The sequence below is a fragment of the Colobus angolensis genome, unplaced genomic scaffold, assembly GCF_000951035.1.
Source record: "Colobus angolensis palliatus isolate OR3802 unplaced genomic scaffold, Cang.pa_1.0 Scaffold17, whole genome shotgun sequence".
NCBI classification, from domain to species: Eukaryota; Metazoa; Chordata; class Mammalia; order Primates; family Cercopithecidae; genus Colobus; species Colobus angolensis.
In genome coordinates this window covers 15,563,347-15,587,402 of record NW_012114821.1, presented here as the reverse complement: position 1 = coordinate 15,587,402, position 24,056 = coordinate 15,563,347, and the positions used below count along the sequence as shown (strand labels likewise).

Here is a 24,056-nt window from a genome sequence, read left to right as displayed (position 1 = left end):
TGTGATAAAATGTTAATAATTGAGGAATATGCACATACACACACACGTGGGGGCTAACATTTAATATGAAACGTCACACTCACAAAATGCTTCAAGAAAAAGAAAAAAAACCTCTTCTATATCCTTCACCCGTATTCCTTAATTATTAATACTTTATCACATTTACTCGGTCATGTATCTGTCTATCATCAAGTCAACTTACTTTCTGTTGCATTTCGATATCAGTTACCGTTATCAGTACACTTCACCCAAAACAATTCAAAATGCACACTGTTAACTAGAGTCAGTATTTGTTTTTATTATTTTGAAGTAAAATTTATACATAGTGAAATGCTTACGTCTTTAACATACTATTTGAGGAGTTTTGACAAATATATAAACTCTTGTCAATATATAGAATATTCCACCACCCCAAAACATTTCCTAAAGTCTCTACCCATTACTGTCTCTACTCCACCTGGAAATGCAGAGAGGCACAGCCCTCTCTCTTGCACCCATAAGGACGCTCACAGCATAGACTGGGCAAGGGCCAGTATCTCTGGACTGACTGCCCATCAGGGAGGGCTTAGGCCTCAGCCAGCTGCTGTAGCAATGAGAGAGTCCCATAGAGGGCAGAGAGGGGCATCTTTGCTTCTAGATCCCAGGTTGACCTGGGGTTATCCAGCTCCATCCTCAGGCCACACTCCTCCAGCAGGCCATAGGTGATGGCCAAACCCTCACTCTGGAGTGGGGCAAGGAGCTCGGGTTTGAGGGTGAAGGGAATGCTCCAGGGGTATCTGAAGTTCGGCTCCAGGATGCTCCTTACCTAGAAGAAGGATGATCAGACTCTACAGACCAGCCTTTAAGATCAGGAAGAAAAGGCTTCTGCCCAGCATCCAGGGGCCATGCAGGATAACAGAAGGAGCAAGAGCTTTGGGATCCAGAGGACCAGAAGTAACATGCTCGTCATATCCTATGATCCGCAGATCAAGTTATGGGAAATCAGGGAGCATTGGTTCCACATCTATGAAATGGTGAAAATAAAACTCTCCTCGTAGAATAGTGGTGTTTTTATTTCCAAATGTATATGCACATATGTAAGAATACAGTAAATGCATATAAAGGTTCATATTTATAAGTACATACACTTGGAGAGAGAAAAACAGAGAAATTAGCAAATCATAACAGTGTAGCTAGAGCAGAAGTAATTAGCAAATGGTAACAGTGTGAGTAGAGCAGGAATATTATATCCCCTTAGTCCTCAAAGTCCTGTGCTCCCACATGGCTATTTTAGACCACTGGGGAATGCTACAGAGATTGCCATGGAAACTAAGACCCTCCTGAGGGAGGCTCATACCCACTGGACCAGCTCTCCAGAAGGACACCGCAGCTAGGGATTTCCCAGTGGCCACCATTGGATAAGGACTCCCCTCCCAGCATAAACCTGTATCATCTCTCTTTCCTCAGAATCTTTCTTCTTATCTCTGGTTCCCTCACCCTCTTCCCTGAACTTCTGGCCCCTGGGAAGTTCTCACCAGCTCCTGTTGCTGAAGCAGGATCCTCATCTCTACAGAACAGGCCAGCAAATCCTGTTGGATGTCACTCAGCACTGAGGGTGGAGGACATGTGGGGAAAGACAGTAGTGAAGAATCCAGATATTTCCTCCCACCATAAAGCAGGAGACTCCCTGAGAGAATAACTTCAAAGTAGAGGAATAAAACCCATTAGACTTAAAGGTCAAGCTCCCTGCCCTGGGAAGCCCTTCAGAATGGTCTCCAGGATGCTAAATAAGAGGGACCAGAGGATGGGGTTCAGGGGCTGAAGGCTGGAATCACCCACCTCCAGCGATCTGTGGATGAACATAAACTGGTGACTTCCTAGGCCTTAAACTCATTCTGTATCATATGGCAAGTTATCACAGTGAGCCCTCTGACCTTAGAGAGAGCTGTGATGTAAGGACAAAAGATCATGGCATTCAAAGGGCTTTGGACACATGGCATCTAACACAGCTTTTTGGGGGGGTCTGGGGACCAAACTTATGATTCTCTCATTCTTCCCTTTAATTAATCTTACCCATTATGGCTTCAAGGAGATAAAGAATGGGGTCCTTTGGGTTAAACCATGCACGATTTGAATCCTGTTGAAGTTTCTTTAGGATGGCACCACCAGGGCCATCCAAATGACCTGAGCTGTCCAATTCCAGCTATAGAAGACAGGTATTATTGTTAATAATAATACTAATAACAGTAACATTATATAATTTGCCTGTGTCTACTGGTGATAACCAAGGGGTAGGGGTGAGGGTTCTCTACCTCCCACCGGGGTTTCCAAGCAGCCTCAGTAGTGCGGGCAGCACTTTCTGGCCCATTGTGCCCGGCGCCAGAGTCTAGAGTCTTTCACATTCCCCTGGCATCTTGCTTATTCTTCCTCCCCCATGTAACTCAGGAGTCATATCTCCTAACCAATCTCATTTATAGCTTACCAGACCTATGCAACTGTGGAGCCCCTCACCATGTCCATCAGGTCCTGTAGAGCCCCTCTGTCTCCGAGCATGGCCAGGATACTATAGAACACGACATCCTGAACATCCTTTGAGAGCTGAGCCAGTGTCTTTATTTTCTGGAAAACCTCCTCTTGTAGATGCTTGAAATCTGCTCTCAGACATCAATGCCAACCAGAAAGTGGGGCAAGTATTTGATTAAAACATCCTTGAAATGATAGCCTGTTTGCATGAATATGAGCCAAACTCTTCTATCCCTTTCAGCTACTAACCAAAATTGTCTCTGCTAATGGCACACTTGAGCTCTGTGGATAGAGCTGTCATAGAAGCTAAAAAGATGGACAATCCAGCGTTCTGAAAAGAGGAAACAGGATACTGGGAGCAGAGATTGAGATTTTGAAAAGACATCATCACTAATGGAAGATAATGACAAAGTGGTCATTTCTAGGACATGTCAGGAATACTGTAAAATCTAGCACTGGGCTTTAGAGGCGAAAATCTTAGGTGCTCTGGAATCAGTTTCCATATTGGTTAAATGGGATGCTATGAGGATTAAAAGAGTTTATGTAGGCTCACACCTGTCATTACAGCTCTTTGGGAGGCTGAGATGGGGGGATTGCTTGAGGCCAGGAGTTCAAGACCAGCCTGGCTAACATAGTGAGACCCCATCTCAAAAAGCAAGAGAGAGACAGAGTTTATGTATGTAAGGCACTTGGCACATATAAGCTGCCCTTATTATCAGGCAACTTTGCCAGTATCCTCAAAGTCTATGAAGAATTAACCATGGGGTGGATGTTGGGGGCCCTCTGTTTCTCCCAGGAGGCATCAGGCGCCCTCAGGGTGATCTGCTTGGGATGACAGATCACTGGATTGGAAGCTCCAAAGAGGCAAGAATTTTTGTCTGTTTGGTTCACAGCCATAACTTTCAGGTTCAGAATAATGCTTGTTGTCCAATAAGTCCTCAATAAACATTTGTTTGTTTCATGAGCAAAGTGTAAATTTGGAAGTGGATCTAGATTTCTGACTTGCATGGAAACCACCAGTTTAGGTGCTCAGACTTGCAGCTCCCACCCAGAAGCCCCAGGTTCCCCCTTAATAAATACTTACTTTGCCAGAAGGGTTCCTCTATTCTTCCTAGAAGGAGAATCAAGTCATCATCTCACTTCCTCAACCCCCCACATTTGCTTTTGAGATGTTTTGGAGGGTTCTGCTCTCCTACCACCTCCTCCCTCTCACTTAACTTCTTCCTGCCCCCATCACCATTCATCCCTCCATGTTCTCAGCCTTTCTGGACCCTTTCCATTCCATATGACCAAGGGCCAGTCCCTTGGTCACCTAGGGCCACCTAGGGCAGTGGTGGCAAAGGCAAGGCAGAAGCAATCTGCCCTACTTACCCCATGCGTGCAGGATGGGATCCCCACCACCACCTCCAGCAAACTCACACTCACCTACTGGGAGAATGCAAACTTGTTCATATTCTAAAAAGAGAAATGAAATTCCTCACCAAAGAGGCTCAAAGACTGGATTTCTCCAGCCTTCTGCCTTTCTTTCCCTGAACCCCTCTTCTCTATCTGTTCCAGCCCTTTTATTACCCAAGACCTTGGGTAATAGCACCAAAGGCAATCAGGTGAGTTTTTGTTGTGCAGATTGTCCTGGGAGGGGAGGGCCAGATTCCACTCACTTGGCAAATGCCCTCTCAAAAATTTTGGTTTCAGAAATAGCTCTGGAAAGAGAAAGAAAAGTGTTTACTCACCAAACATTAGTCTAGCCCTACTTTTTCTCTTCTACTTCTTTCCCTCTTGGTCTCACCTCTAACTCCTCAATCCTCCCCTTATTCCCCACATGTACCATCAGTTCAGTTGAAAAACTTCCCTAGAGAGATGGATCCCCAGGCAGCCTCTCTCCCCAACAGACTCACAACATTCCCAGTGTTCAAAGGAGAAGCCTGGTTTCCCTGTGGCCCCAGGGGACAGTGGCTCAGTCAGAGGAAGGGGTCAGTTGCAGGAAATGGAGGAGCCTGATTGGGGGAAAGTTCTCTGTGGGTCTGTGTGGGCTGAGCCCAAGCAGGGCTCTTGTGGGAATCCAAAGGGGGTCAGGGATCAGCAGTGCCTCAGTTCTGGGCAAAAAAAACTGCCAGAGGAGGATGAGCAAGATGGTGCAATAGAAGCCTACATGGTTCATATACCCCACACAAACACCAAATTTTAACAACTGTCTGCACAAAGAAAAGCACAATCATAGAAGCGAAAATCAGGTGAGTAATCACAGTACCTGGTTTTAACTTCATATCTTTGGGCGAGGCATTGAAGAGGGTTGGAGAGATAGTATGAATTGATGGTAGCCACTCCTCACTCCTCGCAGCACAGTAGAATACACTCTCGGAAATTTTGTACTCTTGGGAGAGAGGGAGAGCACAGTGACTGGGTGAAAAACTTTACATTGAACTCAGTACTGCCTTGTCATAGCAGAGAGCAGAGCCAGGCTGGGCTCAATCAGTGCCAGTGCACAAAGGGAGAATTTGGATAAGACCCAGTCAAAGGGGAATTGCCCATTCCTTCTTTCAGAACTCAAGTTTCTTGGCAAGCCTCACAAATGCCAGCCAGAGTGCTCTGGAGTCCTAGGTAAACTTAATGGTCAGTCTAGGACAGAAGGACTGCAATATTTAGGCAATTTCTAATGCTGAGCTGGGCTCAGAGCCAGAGGACTAGAGTGACATGTGACCTAAAGTGATACCAGCTGGGGTGACTAAATAAAGGTGCTTGTGCTAACCCACTTCCAATCTCAGGCAGTGCAGCTCACAGCAATGAAAGTGTTTCATTCCCTTTGTTTAAGTGGAAGAGAGTGAAGAGTAGAGAGGATTCTGTCCCGCATCTTGGATACCATCTCAGCCACAGTAGGATAGGAGACTAGGTAGAGTTGTGAGGCCCCCATTCCAAGCCCTAGCTCCTGGACAACATCTCTAGACACCCCTGGGTGAAAAGGGAACCTACTGCCTTGAAGGGAAGAACACAGCCCTGTAGAATTCATCATCTGCTTAATAAACAACCACTGGGCCCTAAATAACGAGCAGCAGTACCCAGGTGGTATGTAGTGGGCCTTGGGCTCTGAGATGTACTGACAAAAGGTGTGACCCAGCATATTCCCAACTGTGGTGGCTATGGTGAAAGACTCCTTCTATTTGAGAAAAGCAGAGGGAAAAGTCAAGAGGAGGCTTTGCCTTGCATCTTAGGTACCAGTTCAGCCACAGTGGTGTAGTGCACCAAGCAGGCTCTTGGGGCCCTCAAGATCAGGTCTAAGGTCTTCAACAGCATTTCTGGACCTGCCCTGGGCCAGAGGAGAGCCCATTTCCCTAAAGGGTGAGACCCAGGCCAGACAGCATTTACCACAAGCTGACTGTTGAGCCCCTGGGCTGTCAGCAAACATATGCAGTGGCCTGGCAGAACCCCTCATGGGCCAGTGGTAATGGTGACCACAGAGAGAGCTTCCCTACCTGTGAAAAGGGGAGGGAAGAGTGGGAAAAACTTTGTCTTGTGATTTGAGTGACAGCTTAGCAGTAGTGGAGTAGAACATAAGGTAAATTTATAAGATTTTTTACTTCAATCCCTAGCTCCCAAACAGCATCTCTGCACTTACCCGGGGCCTGGGAAAACTCACTGCTCTGAAGGAAGTGAAAAAACCTCACTGGTTTTGTCACCTGCTGATTGTAGAGCGCTAAGGCCTTGAGTGAACACAGGTGGCAGCCAAGTAGTGGTTACAGGAGGCCTTTGGTGAGACCCAGTTCTGTGCTGGCTTCAGGTCTAACCCAGTGCAGTGCCAGTGGTGGTGGCCACAGGGGTGCTTGCATCACCACACTCCCAATTCCAGGTGGCTCAGCAGAGAGAGAGAGAGACCCCATTTGTTTGTGGGAAAGTAAGGGGAAAAAACAAGAGTCTCTGCCTGGAAATCCAGGTAATCTTTCTGGATCTTATGCAAGACCACCAAAGCAGAACTTCTATGAGTCTAAAACAACCACAGAGATATTAAACAGGAAGTCCAAGTCCCTTTGAATACCTGGAAAGCCTTCTCAAGGACAGGCACAAACAAGCCCAGACTGAGAAGACTACAATAAATACCTAACTCGTCAATGCCTAGATACCAAAAAACACCTACAAGAATCAGGATCATCCAGGAAAACATGACCTCACCAATGAACTAAACAAGGCACCAGGGACAAATCCTGGGGAAAAAAGAGACATGTGACCTTTCAGATAAAGAATTCAGAATAGTATTTTGAAGAAACTCAAAGAAATTCAAGATAGCATGAGAAGGAATTCAGAATTCTATCAGGTACATTTAAAAAAGAAATTGAAATAATTAAAAAGATAAGCAGAAATTCTGGAGTTGAAAAATGCAATTGACATACTGAAGAATGCAAGAGAGTCACTTAATAATAGACTTGATCAAGCATAAGGAAGTATTAGTGAGCTTGCAGACAGCCTATTTGAAAATATACAGTCAGAGGAACCAAAAGAAAAAAGAATAAAAAGCAATGAAGCACACACATATGATCTAGAAAATAGCCTCAGAAAAATCTGAAAGTTGTTGACCTTAAAGAGGACATAGAGAAAGAGATAGGGTAAGAAAGTTTATCCAAAGGAATAACATTAAATAATTTCCCAAACCTATAGAAAGATATCAACATTCAAGTACAAGTAAGTTATAGAACACCACGAAGATTTAACCCAAAGCAGACTACCTCAAGGCATCTCATAATCAAAGTCTCAAAGATCAAGAATAAAGAAAGGATCCTAAAGCAGCAAGGAAAAAGAAACAAATAGCACACAATGGAGTTGCAATATGTCTGGCAGCAGACTTTTCACTGGAAACCGTACAGGCCAGGAGAGAATGGCATGACATATTTAAATTGCTGAAGAAAAAAACTTTTATCCTAGAATAGTGTAACTGGCAAAAATATCCTCCAAGGATGAAGAGAAATAAAGACATCTCCAGACAAACAAAAGCTGAGTAATTTCATCAACACCAGACCTGTCTTATAAGAAATGTTAAAGGGAGTTCTTCAGTCTGAAAGAAAAGGACATTAATGAGCAAGAAGAAATCATCTAAAGATACAAAACTCACTGGTAATAGAAAGCACATGGAAAAACATAAACATTATAACACTATAATCGTGGCATGTAAACTACTCAAGCAGAAAGACTAAATGATGAATCAATCAAAAATAACAACTACAACAACTTTTCAAGACATAGTACAATAAGACATAAAGACAAACAACAAAAAGTTAGAAAGTGGGAAGGTAAAGTGTAGAGTTTTTATTTTATTAGGTTTCTTTTTGCTTACTAGTTAATTTGCTTATGTAATCAATGTTAAGTTCTCATCAGTTTAAAATAATGGGTTATGAGACAGTATTTGCAAGTCTGACAGTAACCTCAAATCAAAAATCTTACAATGGGTACACAAAACATAAAGCAAAAAATAAAACACCACCAGAGAAAATCACCTTCCCTAAAAGGAAGGCCAAAACGAAGAAAAGAAGGCCACAAAACAAACAGAAAACAAATAACAAAATGGCAGGAGTAAATCCCTATTTATCAACAATAGCATTAATTGTAAATGGGCTAAACTCATCAATCAAAAGATGAAGAGTGGCTAAAAGGATTAAAAAAAAAAAAAACAAGATTCCATGATCTGTTGCCTACAAGAAACACACTTCACCTATAAAGATACACATAGACTGAAAAGAAAGGGATGGAAAAAGATATTCCATGCTAAAGGAAACCAAAAAAAAAAAAAAAGGCAGGAATAGCTATAGTTATGTCAAACAAAATGGATTTCAAGACAAAAACTGTAAGGAGAAACAAAAAAGGTCATTATATAAAGATAAGGGGGTCAATCTAGCAACAGGATATAATGATGGTAAATATATATGTACTCAACACTGGAGTAACCAGATATATAAAGCAAATATTATTAGAATTAAAGAGAGAGATATTATTAGAGCTAAAGAGAGATTCTTAGAGCTAAAGAGACAGTAATAGGTGAAGACCTCAACACCCTACTTTCAGCACTGAACAGATCTCCCAGAAAGAAACTCAAGAAAGAAACATGAGACTTATTCTGCACTACAGAACAAATAGACCTAATAGATACTTACAGAACATTTCATCTAAAGGCTGTAGAATACACATTTTTTTCTCCTCACCATATGGATAATTCTCAATGATACACCATGTTAGGTGATACAACAAGTGTTAAAACATTCCAAAATATTGAAATAATATCAACCATCTTCTCTGACCACAATGGAATAAAACTAGAAATCAACAATAAGAGGAATTTTGGAAACTATACAAATACATGGAAATTAAACAATATGCTCCTGAATGACCAGTGGGTCAAGGAAAACATTAATAAGTAAATTGAAACATTTCTTGAAACAAATGAGAATGGAAACACAACATACGAAAAGCTGTGGGACAAAGCAAAGCAGTACAAAGAGGCATATTTCTAGCTATAACTGGACAAATCAAAAAAGAAGAAAAAGAACTAGAAAAGCAAGATCAAACCAAACCCAAAATTAGAAAAAAAGAAATAATAAAGATCAGAGTAGAAATAAATGAAATTAAAGTGAAGAAAACAATACAAAAGATCAATGAAACAAAAAGATAGATCAATGAAACAAAAAGTCAGTTTTTTGAAAAGACATACAAAAATTGACAAAATTTTAGCCAGACCAATAAAAAAAAATGGAGAGAACGCAAATAAATAAAATCAGAGATGAAAAAGGAGACACTACAACTGATACAGCAGAAATTTAAAGGATCATTAGTGGCTACTATGAGCAACTATATGCAAATAAATTGGAAAATCTAGAGAAAAAGGATACATTCCTAGACATATAAAACCTACCAAGATTAAACCATGAACAAATTAAAAACCTGAACAGATCAGTACTGAGTAATGAGATTGAAGCTGTAATAAAAAGTCTCCCAGTAAAGAAAAGCCCAGGACCTGATGGATTCACTGCTGAATTCTACCAAACATTTAAAGTGAAATATGAATACTAGTCTGACTCAAACTATTCCAAAAAATAGAAGAGAGAATACTTCAAAACTCATTCTATGAGGCCAGTATTACCCAGATACCAAAACTAAACAAAGACACATCAAAAAAAAGAAAAAGAAAAAAAACCCTATAGGCAATATCTCTGATGAATATTGATGCAAAAAGTTTCAACAAAATACTAGCAAACTGAATTCAATGAAACATTAACAAGGTCATTTACAGCCAGGTGTCATGGCTCACACCTGTAATCCCAGCATTTTGGGAGGCCAGTGTGGGCAGATTACTTGAGCTCAGGAGTTTGAGACCAGCCTGGGCAACATGGTGAGACCATGTCTCTACAAAAAAATACAAAAATTAGCCAGGCATGGTGACACAGGCCTGTAGCCCTAGCTACTTGGGGGCTGAGGTGGGAGGATCATTTGAGCTTATGAGGCAGACGTTGCAGCGAGCCATGTTCATGCCATCACACTGCAGCCTGAGCAACAAAGTAAAACCCTGTCTCAAAAAAAGAAAAGAAAAGATTCATCATGAGCAAGTAAGATTTATCTCAGGGATGCAAAGATGGTTCAACATACACAAGTCAATCAATGTGATACATTATATCAACAGAATGAAGTACAAAAACCATATGATCATTTCGATTGATGCTAAAAAGCTATTTCACAAAGTTTAACATCCCTTCATGATAAAAAACCCTTTAAAAACCAGGTATAGAAGAAAGATACCTCAACATGATAAAAGCCATATATGACAGAGCCACAGCTAGTTTCATACTGAGTGGGGAAAAACTGAAAGCCTTTCCTCTTAGATCTGGAACATGACAAGGAAGTCCACATTCACTATTGCTATTTAGCATAGTGCTGGAAGTCTTAGCTGGAGCAATCAAACAAGAGAAAGAACTAAAAGGCATCCAAATTGGAAAGGAAGAAGTCAAATCATCCTTGTTCGCAGATGATATGATCTTATATTTGGAAAAACCTAAAGGCTCCACTAAAAAAACTATTAGAACTATTAGAACTCCACTAAAAAAACTATTAGAACTAAAAAAACTATTAGAACTATTAGAACTAAAACTATTAGAACTGTATTCCTCAGTAAAGTTGAGGAATACAAAATCAACATACAAAAATCTATATGCCAACAGTAAACACTCTAAAAAAGAAATTTAAAAATTAATCTCATTGACAACAGGGATAAAATTAAACACCTAGGATTTAACTTAACCAAAGAAGTGAAAAGTCTCTACAATAAAAACTATAAAACATTGATGAAAGAAATTGAAGAAGACACCAAATAAGTGAAAAGATCTCATTGACAACAGGGATAAAATTAAACACCTAGGATTTAACTTAACCAAAGAAGTGAAAAGTCTCTACAATAAAAACTATAAAACATTGATGAAAGAAATTGAAGAAGACACCAAAAAAGTGAAAAGATATTCCATGCTCATGGATTGGGAGAATTACTATTGTTAAAATGTCCATACTCCCCTAAGCAATCTACAGATTCAGTGCAATCCCTATCAAAACACCAATGACATTCTTCACAGTAAGAAAAAAAAAATTCTAAAATTCATACGGAACCACAAAAGACCCAGAATAGCCAAAGCTATCCTCAGCAAAAAGAACAAAACCAGAAGAATCACATTACCTGGCTTCAAATTAAACTGCAGAGCTATAGTAACCAAAACAACATGGTACTGCCATAAAAGCAGACACAAAACCAATGGAACAAAATAGAGAACTTAGAAACAAATATATGTACCTACAGTGAACTCATCTTTGACAAAGGTGCCAAGAACATACAATGGAGAAAGGACAGTCTTTTCAATAAATGTTGCTGGGAAAACTGGATATCCATATCCGGGAGAATGAAACTAGGCCCCTATCTCTTACCATACACAAAAATCAAATCAAAATCATTTAAAGATTTAAATATAAGGCCTTAAACTATGAAACTACTAAAATAAAACATTAAGGAAACTCTTCAGGACAATGGTCTGGGCAAAGATTTCTTAAGTAAATAACCCACAAGCACTGGCAACAAAAGCAAAAGTAGACAAATGGGATCATATCAAGTTAAAAAGCTTCTTCACAGCAAAGGAAACAATTAACAAAGTGAAGACACAACCCACAGAATCGGAGAAAGGTAGTGAAGACACTACCCATCAGAGAAGGGATTAATAACCAGAATATTTAAGAAGCTCAAATGACTCTACATAACTAAATCTAATAATCTGATTGAAAATGGGCAAAAGATGTGAGTAGACATTTCTCAAAAGAAGACATACAAATAGCAAACAGACATATGAAAATGTGCTCAACATAATTGATCATCTGAGAAATGCAAATCAAAACTACAATGAAATATCATCTCAGCCCTGTTAAAATGGCTTATATCCAAAAGACAGGCAATAACACATGCTGGGGAGGATGCAGAGAAAAGGAGACTCTCATATGCTGTTGACGGGAATGTAAATTAGCACAACCACTTTGGAGAACAGTCTGGACCTTCCTCAATAAACGAAAACTAGAGTTACCATATGATCCAGCAATCTCACTGCTGGGTATATACACCAAAAGGCAGGCAACCAGTATACCAAAGAGAGATTTAAGAACAAACAAACCATGTTTGTTGCAACACTGTTCGTAATAGTCAAGATTTGGAAACAAACTAAATGTCCATCAACAGATGAATGTATAAAGAAAATATCATCCATATACACAATGGTATACTATTCACCCATAAAATAAAGAATGAGATCCTATTATTTGCAAAAACATGAATGAAACGGGAGGTCATTATGTTAAGTGAAATAAGCCAGGAATAGAAAGACAAACATCTTATGTTTTCACTTACTTGTGGCATGTAAAAATCAAAACAGTCAAACACATAGAGACAGAAGGATGCTACCTGAGACTGGGAAGGGTGGTGGGGGGCCTGGGGGAGAGGTAGGGATGGTTAATGGGCACATTTTAAAAAGCTAAAAAGAATGAATAATACCTCGCATTTGATAGCACAACAGGGTGACTACCGTCAAAATAATTTAATTGTACATTTTTAAAAAACTAAAACAGTATAACTGGATTGCTTATACATGAAGGATAAATGCCTCAGGAGATGAATACTCCATTTTCCATGATGTGATTATTACACATTGCATGCCTGTATCAAAATATCTTGTGTACCTTATAAATATATATACCTCCTGTGTACTCACAAAAATAAAAAAATAAAAAGACCAGGCTTTGGAACTCACCATCTTCAAAGGTTCTCTGTTCATCATCATCTGAGATAAGAATGGCTGAATGGAAAAGAACTTCCATTAGGAGAGCTGAGGTTATTCCTGCCTGTGTCTTTCCCACAGCCCCAACCTGGACCAGGGAACCCCTTGTATCAAAACCACTGGGATGCCTGTTAAATCTGACCCCCGGCCTCACTCTGTGCCTTCTGAATCACTTTGAAGGGTGCTGTAGAACCTGCATTTAAATAAGCAATTTAGGTAATCATTTTGCCATCCAACAGTTGGAAATTACCTTGATAGAGTAAAGGAACTCAGCTCCCTTTGACCTTCACTAGATAGGATTGCTTCCTGCTGCCCTTTTTTTACTGACCTGCCTTACTTACCACTCTCAATCTGGCATCTTCTTGGATGATTTCACTTTCCATGTAGAGAAATATGCTGAAGTCTGAAACTCACCTAACACTAAAGTGTAAGTGTTCAACAGGGGAAAGAGCCTATGAAGAAGACAAAAAGGTTGTATAAGGGTTGAAAAGTGTGAACTGAATGAAGTTAGAGGAAAAGCTAACCTCACAGCAGTGACTGCAAGTCATGTTCTGACTACTAGCGGGGAGAGTGGCACTCCTCTATGTCAGACGTCTCATCTGTAAAATGGAAATGAGATCTTCTCTCCCTAGCTGATGCAAGGAATGGAGATACATGTCCAGCAATGTAACTGACACCAATTCATCTTCACCCTCTCCAGTTCATCAGGATCTTTCCCCTAGCCTGAGAACAGGCTCAAGTCTTCACCATCTCATATACTCCCTTCCCAAAGCTAAGTATCCTCCTTTAGTTATCTCCTCCTCCCACCTATTGTCTCCTCACAGCCAACTTCCTTCAAGAATCATCTACACACTGGTTCCTCACTTCCCCTCTTAGCATTCACACTTCAACTACTGTAGTTTATTCTCCAATGAATCTATCTGGCTTCAGTCTCCAATGAATACTAACTTGGTTCTATCTGGATACTACCACATCAAGTTCTGTGGGGTCTTCTTTTACCTGACCACATCATTCTTTGTTTGTTGTTGATGATGATGATATTTTGAAACTACAGCTCCTTTTCTTTTCCTTCTATGTTAAAATCATCTTATCATTCACCACGACCTTTGGTAGTGCCACCATCCCATGGTGCCCTCCACAGGAGTCTCTGACCTCTCCCAAGAGTGGGAATCCCATTCTCACCCCTTCTCCTCATTAGAGAGCTGCTTTGGATATGGTCAGTCTTTCCAGAAGCCAGAGTCTACTAACTGAAAGATTGGAGAGAGTTCAGCCTCATTTTGTCTATGGCCACTGATGGGAGGTAACTGACATCAGGACATTCCCTTGACCATGTTGCAGTGAGGATACTATAGGCAGTAGAGTGTGAGAGTGAGTGTGCGAGAATGAGGAGCTGAGCTCAATCTGTATTTGAATGAGCTCTAGCTGGGACTCAGCATTTGGGAAGGGATAGAACAAGGACTCTGAGAGCCGGTTGTGTTCCCAGCACTCACCATCACACCCAGGTATGCAACTGACACAGATGCTTCTACCCACATGGAGTCAAAACCCAAAGTGTGTGTGGTCAGAAACTGTGCATTTTGAGGCTGATGAAGGAGGGAAAGATATAGATAAAATTCAGGCTTATGTTCTTAGGGCATTGTGTCTGCAGTTTTGTTTGTGATTGTGATGTTGTTACCTCATAGGACCTTAATATAGGATTATGGGTAAGCTTGGGTAATTCTCTGTGACTGAAGAGTTGCTGAGGGTACTTAAGTGAATAAGGATGGTTAAGATTAGGGTTGGAATTTGCCCAGTGCTAACAACACTCCAAGATGAACAAGTTGGATTATTTTGCATGTATGAGGCTGTCTCTGTATCTCCCAGCAGCAGCATTTCAGCCAGGCCATGCTTGGAGGTACATCTGTGTGGTAAGATGGGTGTGTGCCCTGGACAGTAAGAAATGTGCATGCTTCTCCTTGGATAGGCAGAGCGGCAAAGATTGCATATTATGGCTATTTTCCTCTCACTTCTCTCTCAGGATGAAGCAGACACCCCCCTCCACCACCATCTGCCTTGCTGAGCTCTGCTTACTCCCACCTTTCTCCCTGATAACCAGCTGTTTTCTCTTATAAGCCATCACCATGCCCTTCTGCAGAGTCAGCGCCTTCGTCTTCACTCTGAGACTCTCTCCTTGGCCTTGACCCTGGGGAGAGAAACCAGACAATACAGTATTAAATGTATGTAATTTTAAAGGTCAGATGGCTCTAGAAAGCTCATGGGGAAAACCACCAGCATTCCCTGCTCTCATCCTTCCTACTGCTGACTTGTGATTTCCAATCACTGTTCTTTCTTCCTTGTTTCATCCTGTGCTCATCTTCCCATTTCTCAATTTCATGTTGATATTTCAATGTTTTTATTTCTTTCCAGATTTAACTATTTATTCTCTTTTTGATTATGATGAATTTGTTTTCCTTCTCTTTCCTCATTCCTTATTTCCCTTCTCCCATCTTCCTAAAATATGAACATCCCAATGTTTAAGGTAATATTCACTGTTCATACTTGGACAAAACTGCTTTTCACCACTCCCATCTTTCCTTTATCACCACATTCAGTTAATGTGATGGCCCTGTGCCTTCTCTGTTTCTTTACTCATTCTCTCCAGAGGAGATGGGGGACACATTTTTTTGAGAACTTGTACATCTAAAGACATTTTTATTGTACCTCTCACACTTGATTGCTATTTTGACTGGTCATATAATTCTTGGCTGGAATTCTCTGGAATATGACTTTATTTCCCTTTTAGAAATATTTATTGTTGTCTTTTTGAGGTAAGTGTTCTGAAAATTCACTCTTATGTTTTATGGGGTGGATCTATGTTGACTCAAGAAACCATGCCTTCAGTGGACATTTTCATTCCGGAAACACATTCTTTGGGTCTCAGAACCTTCCTTGTATTTCCTCCTAAAAGATTTTCCACATTGCATTATGTCTTTGTTCTCCCCTTCTGGAACTCCTATTATTCAGGAGTAGTTAAATCTCCTTGACTGATCCTCAAGTTTTGTTTTGTTTTAATTGAGACAGTGTCTCATTCTGTCGCCCAGGCTGGAATGCAGTGGCACAATCATGGCTCACAACAGCTGCAACTTCCAGGCTCAAGCAATTCTCCCACCTCAGCCTCCCAAGTTACTGGAACTACAGGCATGCGCCACCACGTCTGGCTAATTTTTTGTTTATATTTTATAGAGACAAGGTCTCACTATGTTGCCCAGGCTGGTTTTGAGCTCCTGAGCTCAACCAATCCACCTGCATGAGCCTCCCAAAGTGCTAGGATTACAGGCATGAGCCACTGTGCCTAGCCTCCAAATTTTTTTTATGAATATTCTCCTGTCTTTTTGCTTACTTTTTCCTGGAAATTTCTTTGATTTTGCTTTTTGATTCTTCTATTTAAGTAAAATAATAATAAATTTCTACTACTCTATTTTTAATTTCTAAGAGCTATAAATACCCTTTTTACAGAGCATTATTCTTTCATGAAAATAAAATATTATCTCTTTAACAGGATCAAGTATTTCTTACCTTCCTATGTTGTGTTTGTTTCCTCTAATTTCCTAATTTCAAAGTGTTTTTGTTTTGTGTTTTAGGCTTTCCTCAAGTGTCTTTGATTTTTTTCTGTTTCGCTAATGAGTGAAGCATGAAAGCTGCTAAGTGTGCCTACGCAGGGCATGTTGAGTAGAGGTTTCACTTTGGGGCAACCAGGCAGGGATTAAACTATCTCTTTGGAGTCTCCAGTCACTGGGGGTTTTTTTAGTTATTTCTTCTGTACTGGTTAATTTTCCTAGGAAATAATTCTTCAATATTCTGCTTAGGCTGTGTGTTGTGGGGGTAGAAAGGGTAGAAACATGATGCCTGGAGCTGAATGGGGAAAGGGACTCAATGTTCCCACTCTCAATGAGGACTTGCACCTATTTCCCTTTTCCAATATGGCTTTTCACTCCCACCCTTCACTGTAACTAGTCTCCGTAAATCTAGAATCCACAGGGAATAAGTTTTCCACAAGATCTTCTGCCAGAGTGGGTGAGGGTAGGTGCCTGGCTATGCAGAGGTGGGAAGGGATTTGGGCTCTGAGTGTTCCTTATAAAGATTCCCTGGAGTGATTATTACACATTGTATGCCTGTATCAAAATATCTCACGTACCCCGTAAATGTATACATCTACTATATACCCACAAACATTTTTTTAAAAATTAAAAAGATTTCCAATCAATATTCTTACTTTCAGTCCCACCTATACCCTGTCTTCAGAGATAGCTAGTGCCTCCGATTCCTGAACCTTTTGGGGATTCTTGTTTCTAGACTTTCTTCCCTGCTGCAGGTGGGGGTCCACTATTCCAGCTTTCCAGGGTCTGTTACCATTTGTCTAATTTTTAGCAGTAACTCACTGGCGTTGGGAAAGTTAGTATGCATATCAGATTTCTTCTTTAGTTTCTAAAGCTCTTAAGTAAGGACAAATTACACAGACATAGTGTAAAAGCACATTATAACGCACACAAACTTTGTATGTCCTTGACCCATACTTAATCTGAATATTTGATAAATGAATTTATTTATATTAAAAATACTATACTTGGTTATTGTGAATGACTCATGTAAGTCACATGTTCTTGAAAATACTTTGATCTCACTCCTTGAAATATTTCTCATCAGGTTATCTTAGAGTTTAAAGTACTTTAACAACTGGGGTTTGGTGCTAGTGGTCCCACATCTCTTCCAGCCACAAAACTAGATTGTATATAACACAGAGGTCACACACTTGAATTCTGCAGAATTTATCATTTACCCAAAGCAAAACACAATAGTAAATAATTAAATATATTTCTGATTTTGTCAATACTGCATTACCCCGTATAGTAAAACACTATAATGGAGGATATTAGAATATACTCTCAGATCAGAAGTCAGGATACACTGACAGGTAAAAAGTGGGAAATAATGACTCCATCCTTTGTAATCCCTGGAAACAGTCCAGGGCCCCCTAGGAAATGAAGCTTGGCTGCCAGGATGGGCTATATTTTTTGTATTTCAATCCCACTTCAGGACAACTTTATACCTTGCCATAGGTAATCCAAAGAGAAATTTTCCCTAAAATATTCACACCACTGCTATTGTACAGCACAGTATTGTTGATCAGTTCAACAGCTTCTGTCACCACATACAGGTTGTCCCCTCTCCTCCGGCACTCCTTCAGAAATGATGGCTCTGGATCCAACAGTTTCCTGGGGATTTAAGGAAGGAGGAGGAGAGTCAGAGTGGGAAAGCAATACCTTTTCAGGTTACCCTGGGGGCCCTTCTCCTCAAGACCTGGGAGGGGTGCAATGCCTTTGGACCCTGAAAGGTGAGCCCCCAGTGGGTGTTAGGGCAGCAGAAAGTTTTATCTGACATACAGAATGGAGGAGATCCCATTGATGGTGGTTCAGGTGTGAGAGTATATATACCATATTGTTAAAGGCATCTGCATTTTGCTAAATTATACTGGTCCTGTTAAGGGGTAATTTATAGAATTTCAACAGTAGGATCTCTCAGAAGAAAAAGGGCTAGAAGCAGACAGGTCCAGATGATTGAGAACGGTCTTTAGGAAGTCCTGTTGTCAAAGCTGGGTATTCACATCGAACGTGTCCATTAGCATAATCAGGGTGGGCTGGAGAGCAGACAGATAAAGTGGCATGAAGCAGGGAAGACTCTGGATGATTTTATGACCTTTACAGATTTACTGTCCTTGGTGGGTGGATTGGTAGGGCTGACTTGATGTAGTTTCTGGGGATACATATGAATGATTTGAAGTACTGAAGACAGATTTCATTTCTATTTCAGTTCTTTCTGAGGCTCAACCTTGATTCTACTCAAGGCACCCGTGGAGTCAGTGTCCTAGATAACAGTCATGTGGAATATTGAGGGATTCTTAATTTGCCTTTCAGTAGAAGAGGTTATTGAGCACACAGTATTAGGTTTTGTCGTTGCTGTCTTCTTACCATGCCCTTAGATGCTATGTTATGTGACATCTGCTTATCTTCCAAGCTTCATGTTATATCTCCTTTATCCTGGTTGTCTGGGCTTCCAACTTACCGACCTTGCCCCTTATCCTGAAAACACCAAGCTTGGTGTTTCATCTTTCATTAGAAGGGTAAGAGTAAGAGTTTTACTTTGGCAGCATCACCCTTCCCCCAAGCACCATCACAACTTGGATGGAGTTTCCCTGGGCCCACAATCCCTTCAACGGGAAAAAAGAGAGCCAAAGTAGATATCCAGCTTCAAGAAGCATTCCAAGCACATCCTAGGAGGTCCAGCTCTGTCCTATGTCACAGAGAACTGAGGGAATCGGCAGGACTGGACCACCTGGGTCACCTAGAAGCAAAGAAGTGGTCAAGGCTTCAGCAATCACTGCATGGATCTTGGCAGTGACACTGCATTCCTACTAGCAGTGGCACCCAATCAGAGAGACCAGCCAGCAGCTTGCCCACCTGCAGACCCAAGCCAACCAAATTATCTGGCCAGGAAGTATGGTAGGCAGTTTCTGTCTGGCTTGCATCCTTAGCCAGTGGTATAGCCTCACTGTGGAGGTCAGTCTCAGAGCCCAACCTAAGTTCCTTGTGAGACAGGAAAGCCAGCCAGCAATGCTGCCTAACTGTAGGGCACAGCCTCTGGCCCCAACTGACCAAGGATCCTCCACAACTCTGCCCAGCCTCAGGGCCCAGCCTAAGACTTTGCTCAAATAGGAAAGCCAGCCAGCTACCACACATAACTGCAGAGCACAGCCTCTGCCCTGGCCTGACCAGGAAGTCCAAACAGTGATGCTTTCCAAGTTCAGAGTCCAGCTCCAGGCCCCACTCAAGCAGGAAGTCAAGCTGGTGACTCTGCCTAACTGTGGAGCATAGTCTGTTACCCTGCCTCATGAAGGAGCCTGATCAAGAATCCAACACAGCCTTGAAGTTCTGCCTGCAACCACACCCAAATGTGGGACACAGGCTACAAACCCAGCCAATCTGGGAGTTCAGTGACTGTGACTGACCATGGAGCAAAGTGAGTAGCCCTACCTGGATCAAGTTCCCAGTCAGTGAGCCAGCACAAACACACAGTGCAGCCTGTGCCTCTACCCACACATGGAGCCCAGCCTGTGGCCTGCCCAACTACAAAGCACAGCCTGAGACCACCACCAATTACAAAACCTAGTCTGTGGCTCCATCTGAACATGGCATTCAGCCAGCAGCATACCCAGTCAGGGAGCACTTCATAGGCCCCCACCCAACCAGGGGCAATTTCAGAGCCCAGCCTAAAGCCCTGTCCAATTATATACCCTAAATAACAGTACCACAAGGAGCACAGGCTGCAACAACATCTGACAAGAGGTGATTGTGGGGTCCAGCCAGTGGCCCCACTTGACCACAAAGCCAGTCAAAATCCCCACCCTATGAGGGAGCCCAGCCAGTAGCCCTGCCTGAATGCAGAGCCCAGCCAACAGCTCTTCCTGATCACAGAACCCAGCCAGTGATCCAGCCCAACCATGAGCACAACCAGCAGTTCCACCTCAGAGTGTGGGCAGTGGCTGCACCAACTAGACAGTGTGAATAGCAAGCCACACTTACTCATGAACACTAACAGCCAGTCCAGCTAGAACCAAAGGCTGGACTGACTGGTGAAGGTCTATCTCTACTGATATGAACTTGTTAAGGCTAGAAGAGGTGGCTGCTGCCTCAAAAGCACAAAAAGAAATGCAAGATACAAGGATTATGAGGTATCAGAAAAATGTTATACCACCAAAGGAAACTAATAAAATGCCAATGACTGACTCTAAAGAAATGGAGATCTATAAACAAACTGACAAAGAATTCAGAAGTTCAATGAACTACAAGAAAATACAGATAGACAATGAAACAAAATTAAGAAAACAATACACAAAATTAGTTCCACAAAGAAATAGAAACCATTAAAAAAATCCTACAGATAAAGAATACAGTAACTAAACTGAAAAAAAATTTAGGAAAGTTTCAACAGCAGAGTCAATCAAGCAAAAGGAAGAATTAGTGGACTCAAAGACAATTTGAAAGTACCCAGTCAGAGGAATAAAAAGAAAACAGAATGCAGAGTGAAAAAATATATATGGCACTTATGGGATACCATCAAGTGAAACAAAATATAACATTCTCCAGAAACATAAGAGAGTGAGAGAGATAAAAAGCCTATTTGTAGAAATAATGATAGCCAGGGGCAGTGGCTTACACCTATAATCCCAGCACTTTGGGAGACCAAGGTTGGAGGATCACTTGTGTCCAGGAGTTCACAATCAGCCTGAGCATAATATTGAGACCATGTCTCTCCAAAAAATAAAAATTTAAGCAAGTTGGTGACACACACCTTGAGTAGCTAGGACTACAGGTCCTAGCTGAGGTGGGAGGATCTCTTCAGCCCAGGAGGTAGAGGCTGCAGTGAACCAGGATCATGCCATTGCACTCCAGCCTCAGTGACAGAGCAAGACACTGTCACAAAAGAGAAGAGAGGAGAGGAGAGAAGCAGAGAAGAGAGGAGAGGAGAGGAGAGGAGGAAACTCCCAAATTTTGAGAAAGAAGGGGGCATCAAGATTTGTGACACTAAAAATTTCCCAAATAGGTTGAACCCAAAAGGGTCTACACCAAGACACATTACAATTAAATTATCAAAAGTCAAAGATAAGAGAAAATATTGAGCATAACAAGAGAAAAGCTACTCATTACATACAGGGGAGTATCTATGAGACAATCAGCAAATTTCTTAGGAGAAACCTGGCTAGGAAAGGATGATATATTCAAGATACTGAAAGAAAAAAAAACTGCTGTCTTGTTCTGTTTTCTGTTGCTGTAAGAGAATAAGACAGACTGGCTAAATTATATAAAACTGAAGTTTCTTTGGCTCATGATTCTGGAGGCTGGGAAGCCTCAGAGCATGGCACCAGCATTTGGTGTTATGTCATCTCATAGAAGATGGTGAAAAGCAGAAGCAAACACACAAGACAAAGAGAATATAAGGGCTGAACTTCACCCTTTTGTCAAGAGCCCACTCCTGCAAAAACTACCCAACTCCCACGATAATGATATTAATCCATTCATGAGGGCAGAGCACCTTACAAGAAATGCAAAAGGGAGTTCTTCAAGTTGAAATGAAAATATGTTAATTAACAACATAAAACACATGAATGTGTAAAATTCATCAGTAAAGGAAAATATATAATCAGAGTCAGAATTCTGTAATATTCTAAATGTGGTACATAAATGATTTTCAACTCTGGTATAAAAATGTTTTAAGTATATTTAAAAAACTCTACAATAATTTGTTTTGAGATATACAATATAAAAATACGTAAATCATAATATCAATAACCTAAAATATCAATGAGGGGAAGAAGTAAAGGTATAATGCTTTTTATGCAATCAAAATTAAGCTGAAGGCCAGGTATAGTGGCTCATGTCTGTAATTTCAGCATTTTAGGAGTCCAAGGCAGGCAGATTACTTGAGGCCAGGAGTTCAAGACCAGCCTGGCTAATATGGCAAAACCCTGTCTCTAATAAAAATACAAAAAATTCGCCAGTTGTGGTGGCACACGCCCATAGTTCCACATACTTGGGAGGTTGAGGCATGAGAATTGCTTAAATCTAGGAGGCAGAGGTTGCAGTTAGCTGAGATTGTGCCACTGCTTCCAGCCTGAGCGACACAGTGAGACTGTCTCAAAAATGTCACAAATAGGTTGACCCCCCAAAAAAATTAATCCCCCAAAATTAAGTTATCAGCATAAAATAGGATATTATAACTATAAGATATTTTATGTAAGTCTCATTGTAACAACAAAGGAAAAACCTGTAGTAGATATGCAAAAGATTAAGAGAAAGGAATCAAGCATACTACCACAAAAAGTAATCAAACCACAAAGGAAGATGGCAGGTGAGAAAAAAGGAAAGAAAAAAACTATAAAAGTCATAAAACAATTAAAATGACAATAGCAAGTAGTTACCTATCAATAATTATAATAAATGTAAACAGATTAAATTTTCCAAACTAAAGATAGAGTGGATAAATAGATAAGAAAGCAAGATCCAATGACTTGCTGCCTAAAAGAGATTCGTGTTAGCTTTAAGGACACACAGGCTGAAAGGGAAGAGATGGAAAAAGAAATTCTAATGCAAAAGATGGCCAAAAAAGAACAAGGGTGGCCATACTTACATAGACACACACACACACATATTATATATATATATTTATATATATACATATATGTCAGATAAAATGGACTTAAGTCAAAAACTGTAACAAGATAGAAGAATGTCGTTATATAATGATACTACTATAAATATGCACCAAACATCAGAGCACATAAATACATAAATCAAATATTAACAAAACTAAAAGGACAAATAAACAGCAACACAAAATTAGTAAGAGACTTTAATACCCACTCTAATGGCCACATCACCCAGAAAAAAAAAGTCAATGCAAAAATATAAGACTTGAAAAAAATATTATAAACCAAATGAACCTAATAGACACATACAGAACACTCCATCTAACAGCAGCAGAATACAAATTCTTCTCCAGAGCACATGGAACATTCTCCAAGATAGACCATATGTTAGGCCACAAAACAAGTCTTAACAAATTTAAGAAGACAGAAATTATTTCAAGTATCTTTTCCAATAACAATGGTACAAAACTAGAAATAACAAGGAATTTCAGAAAATTCACAAATATGTGGAAATTAAACTGAACAATCAGTGGGTCAAAGAAGAAACCAAAAGGGAATTCAAAAAATATCTTAGACAAACAAAAATGAAAACACAACATACCAAAACTTATGGGATACAGCAAAAGCAGTTCTAAGAGGAAAGTTTATAAACACCCACATTAAGAAAATAGAAATAATTCAGATCAACAACCTAACTTTATACCTTAAAGAACTAGAAAAGAAGAACAGACTGGGCACAGTGGCTCACACCTGTAATCCCAGCACTTTGGGAGGCCAAGGTGGGCAGATCACAAGGTTAGGAGACCGAGACCATCCTGGCTAACACGATGAAACCCCATCTCTACTAAAAATAAAAAATAAAAAAAAAATTAGCCGGGTGTGGTGGTGGGTGCCTGTAGTCCCAGCTACTTGGGAGGCTGAGGCAGGAGAATGGCGTGAACCCGGGAGGCGGAGCTTGTAGTGAGCTGAGATCTGGCCACTGCACT

At 40.7% G+C, this 24,056-nt stretch overlaps 1 protein-coding gene across 1 annotated transcript in view; it reads right to left on the bottom strand.

The window, feature by feature from the left end:
• Positions 1-278: 278 nt before the first annotated feature.
• GSDMC (gasdermin C) overlaps positions 279-24,056 on the bottom strand; it is a 39,566-nt gene continuing 15,788 nt past the window's right edge. The window contains exons 4-14 of the mRNA XM_011938180.1: positions 17,917-18,082; positions 14,907-15,012; positions 12,804-12,848; positions 4,751-4,873; positions 4,161-4,202; positions 3,928-3,957; positions 3,587-3,613; positions 2,491-2,630; positions 2,053-2,182; positions 1,515-1,588; positions 279-805 (exon numbers count right to left, since the gene is read on the bottom strand). Coding sequence (XP_011793570.1) covers positions 566-805; positions 1,515-1,588; positions 2,053-2,182; positions 2,491-2,630; positions 3,587-3,613; positions 3,928-3,957; positions 4,161-4,202; positions 4,751-4,873; positions 12,804-12,848; positions 14,907-15,012; positions 17,917-18,082 — 1,123 coding nt within the window. The 3' untranslated portion in view covers positions 279-565. The remainder of the gene's footprint in view (positions 806-1,514; positions 1,589-2,052; positions 2,183-2,490; positions 2,631-3,586; positions 3,614-3,927; positions 3,958-4,160; positions 4,203-4,750; positions 4,874-12,803; positions 12,849-14,906; positions 15,013-17,916; positions 18,083-24,056) is intronic.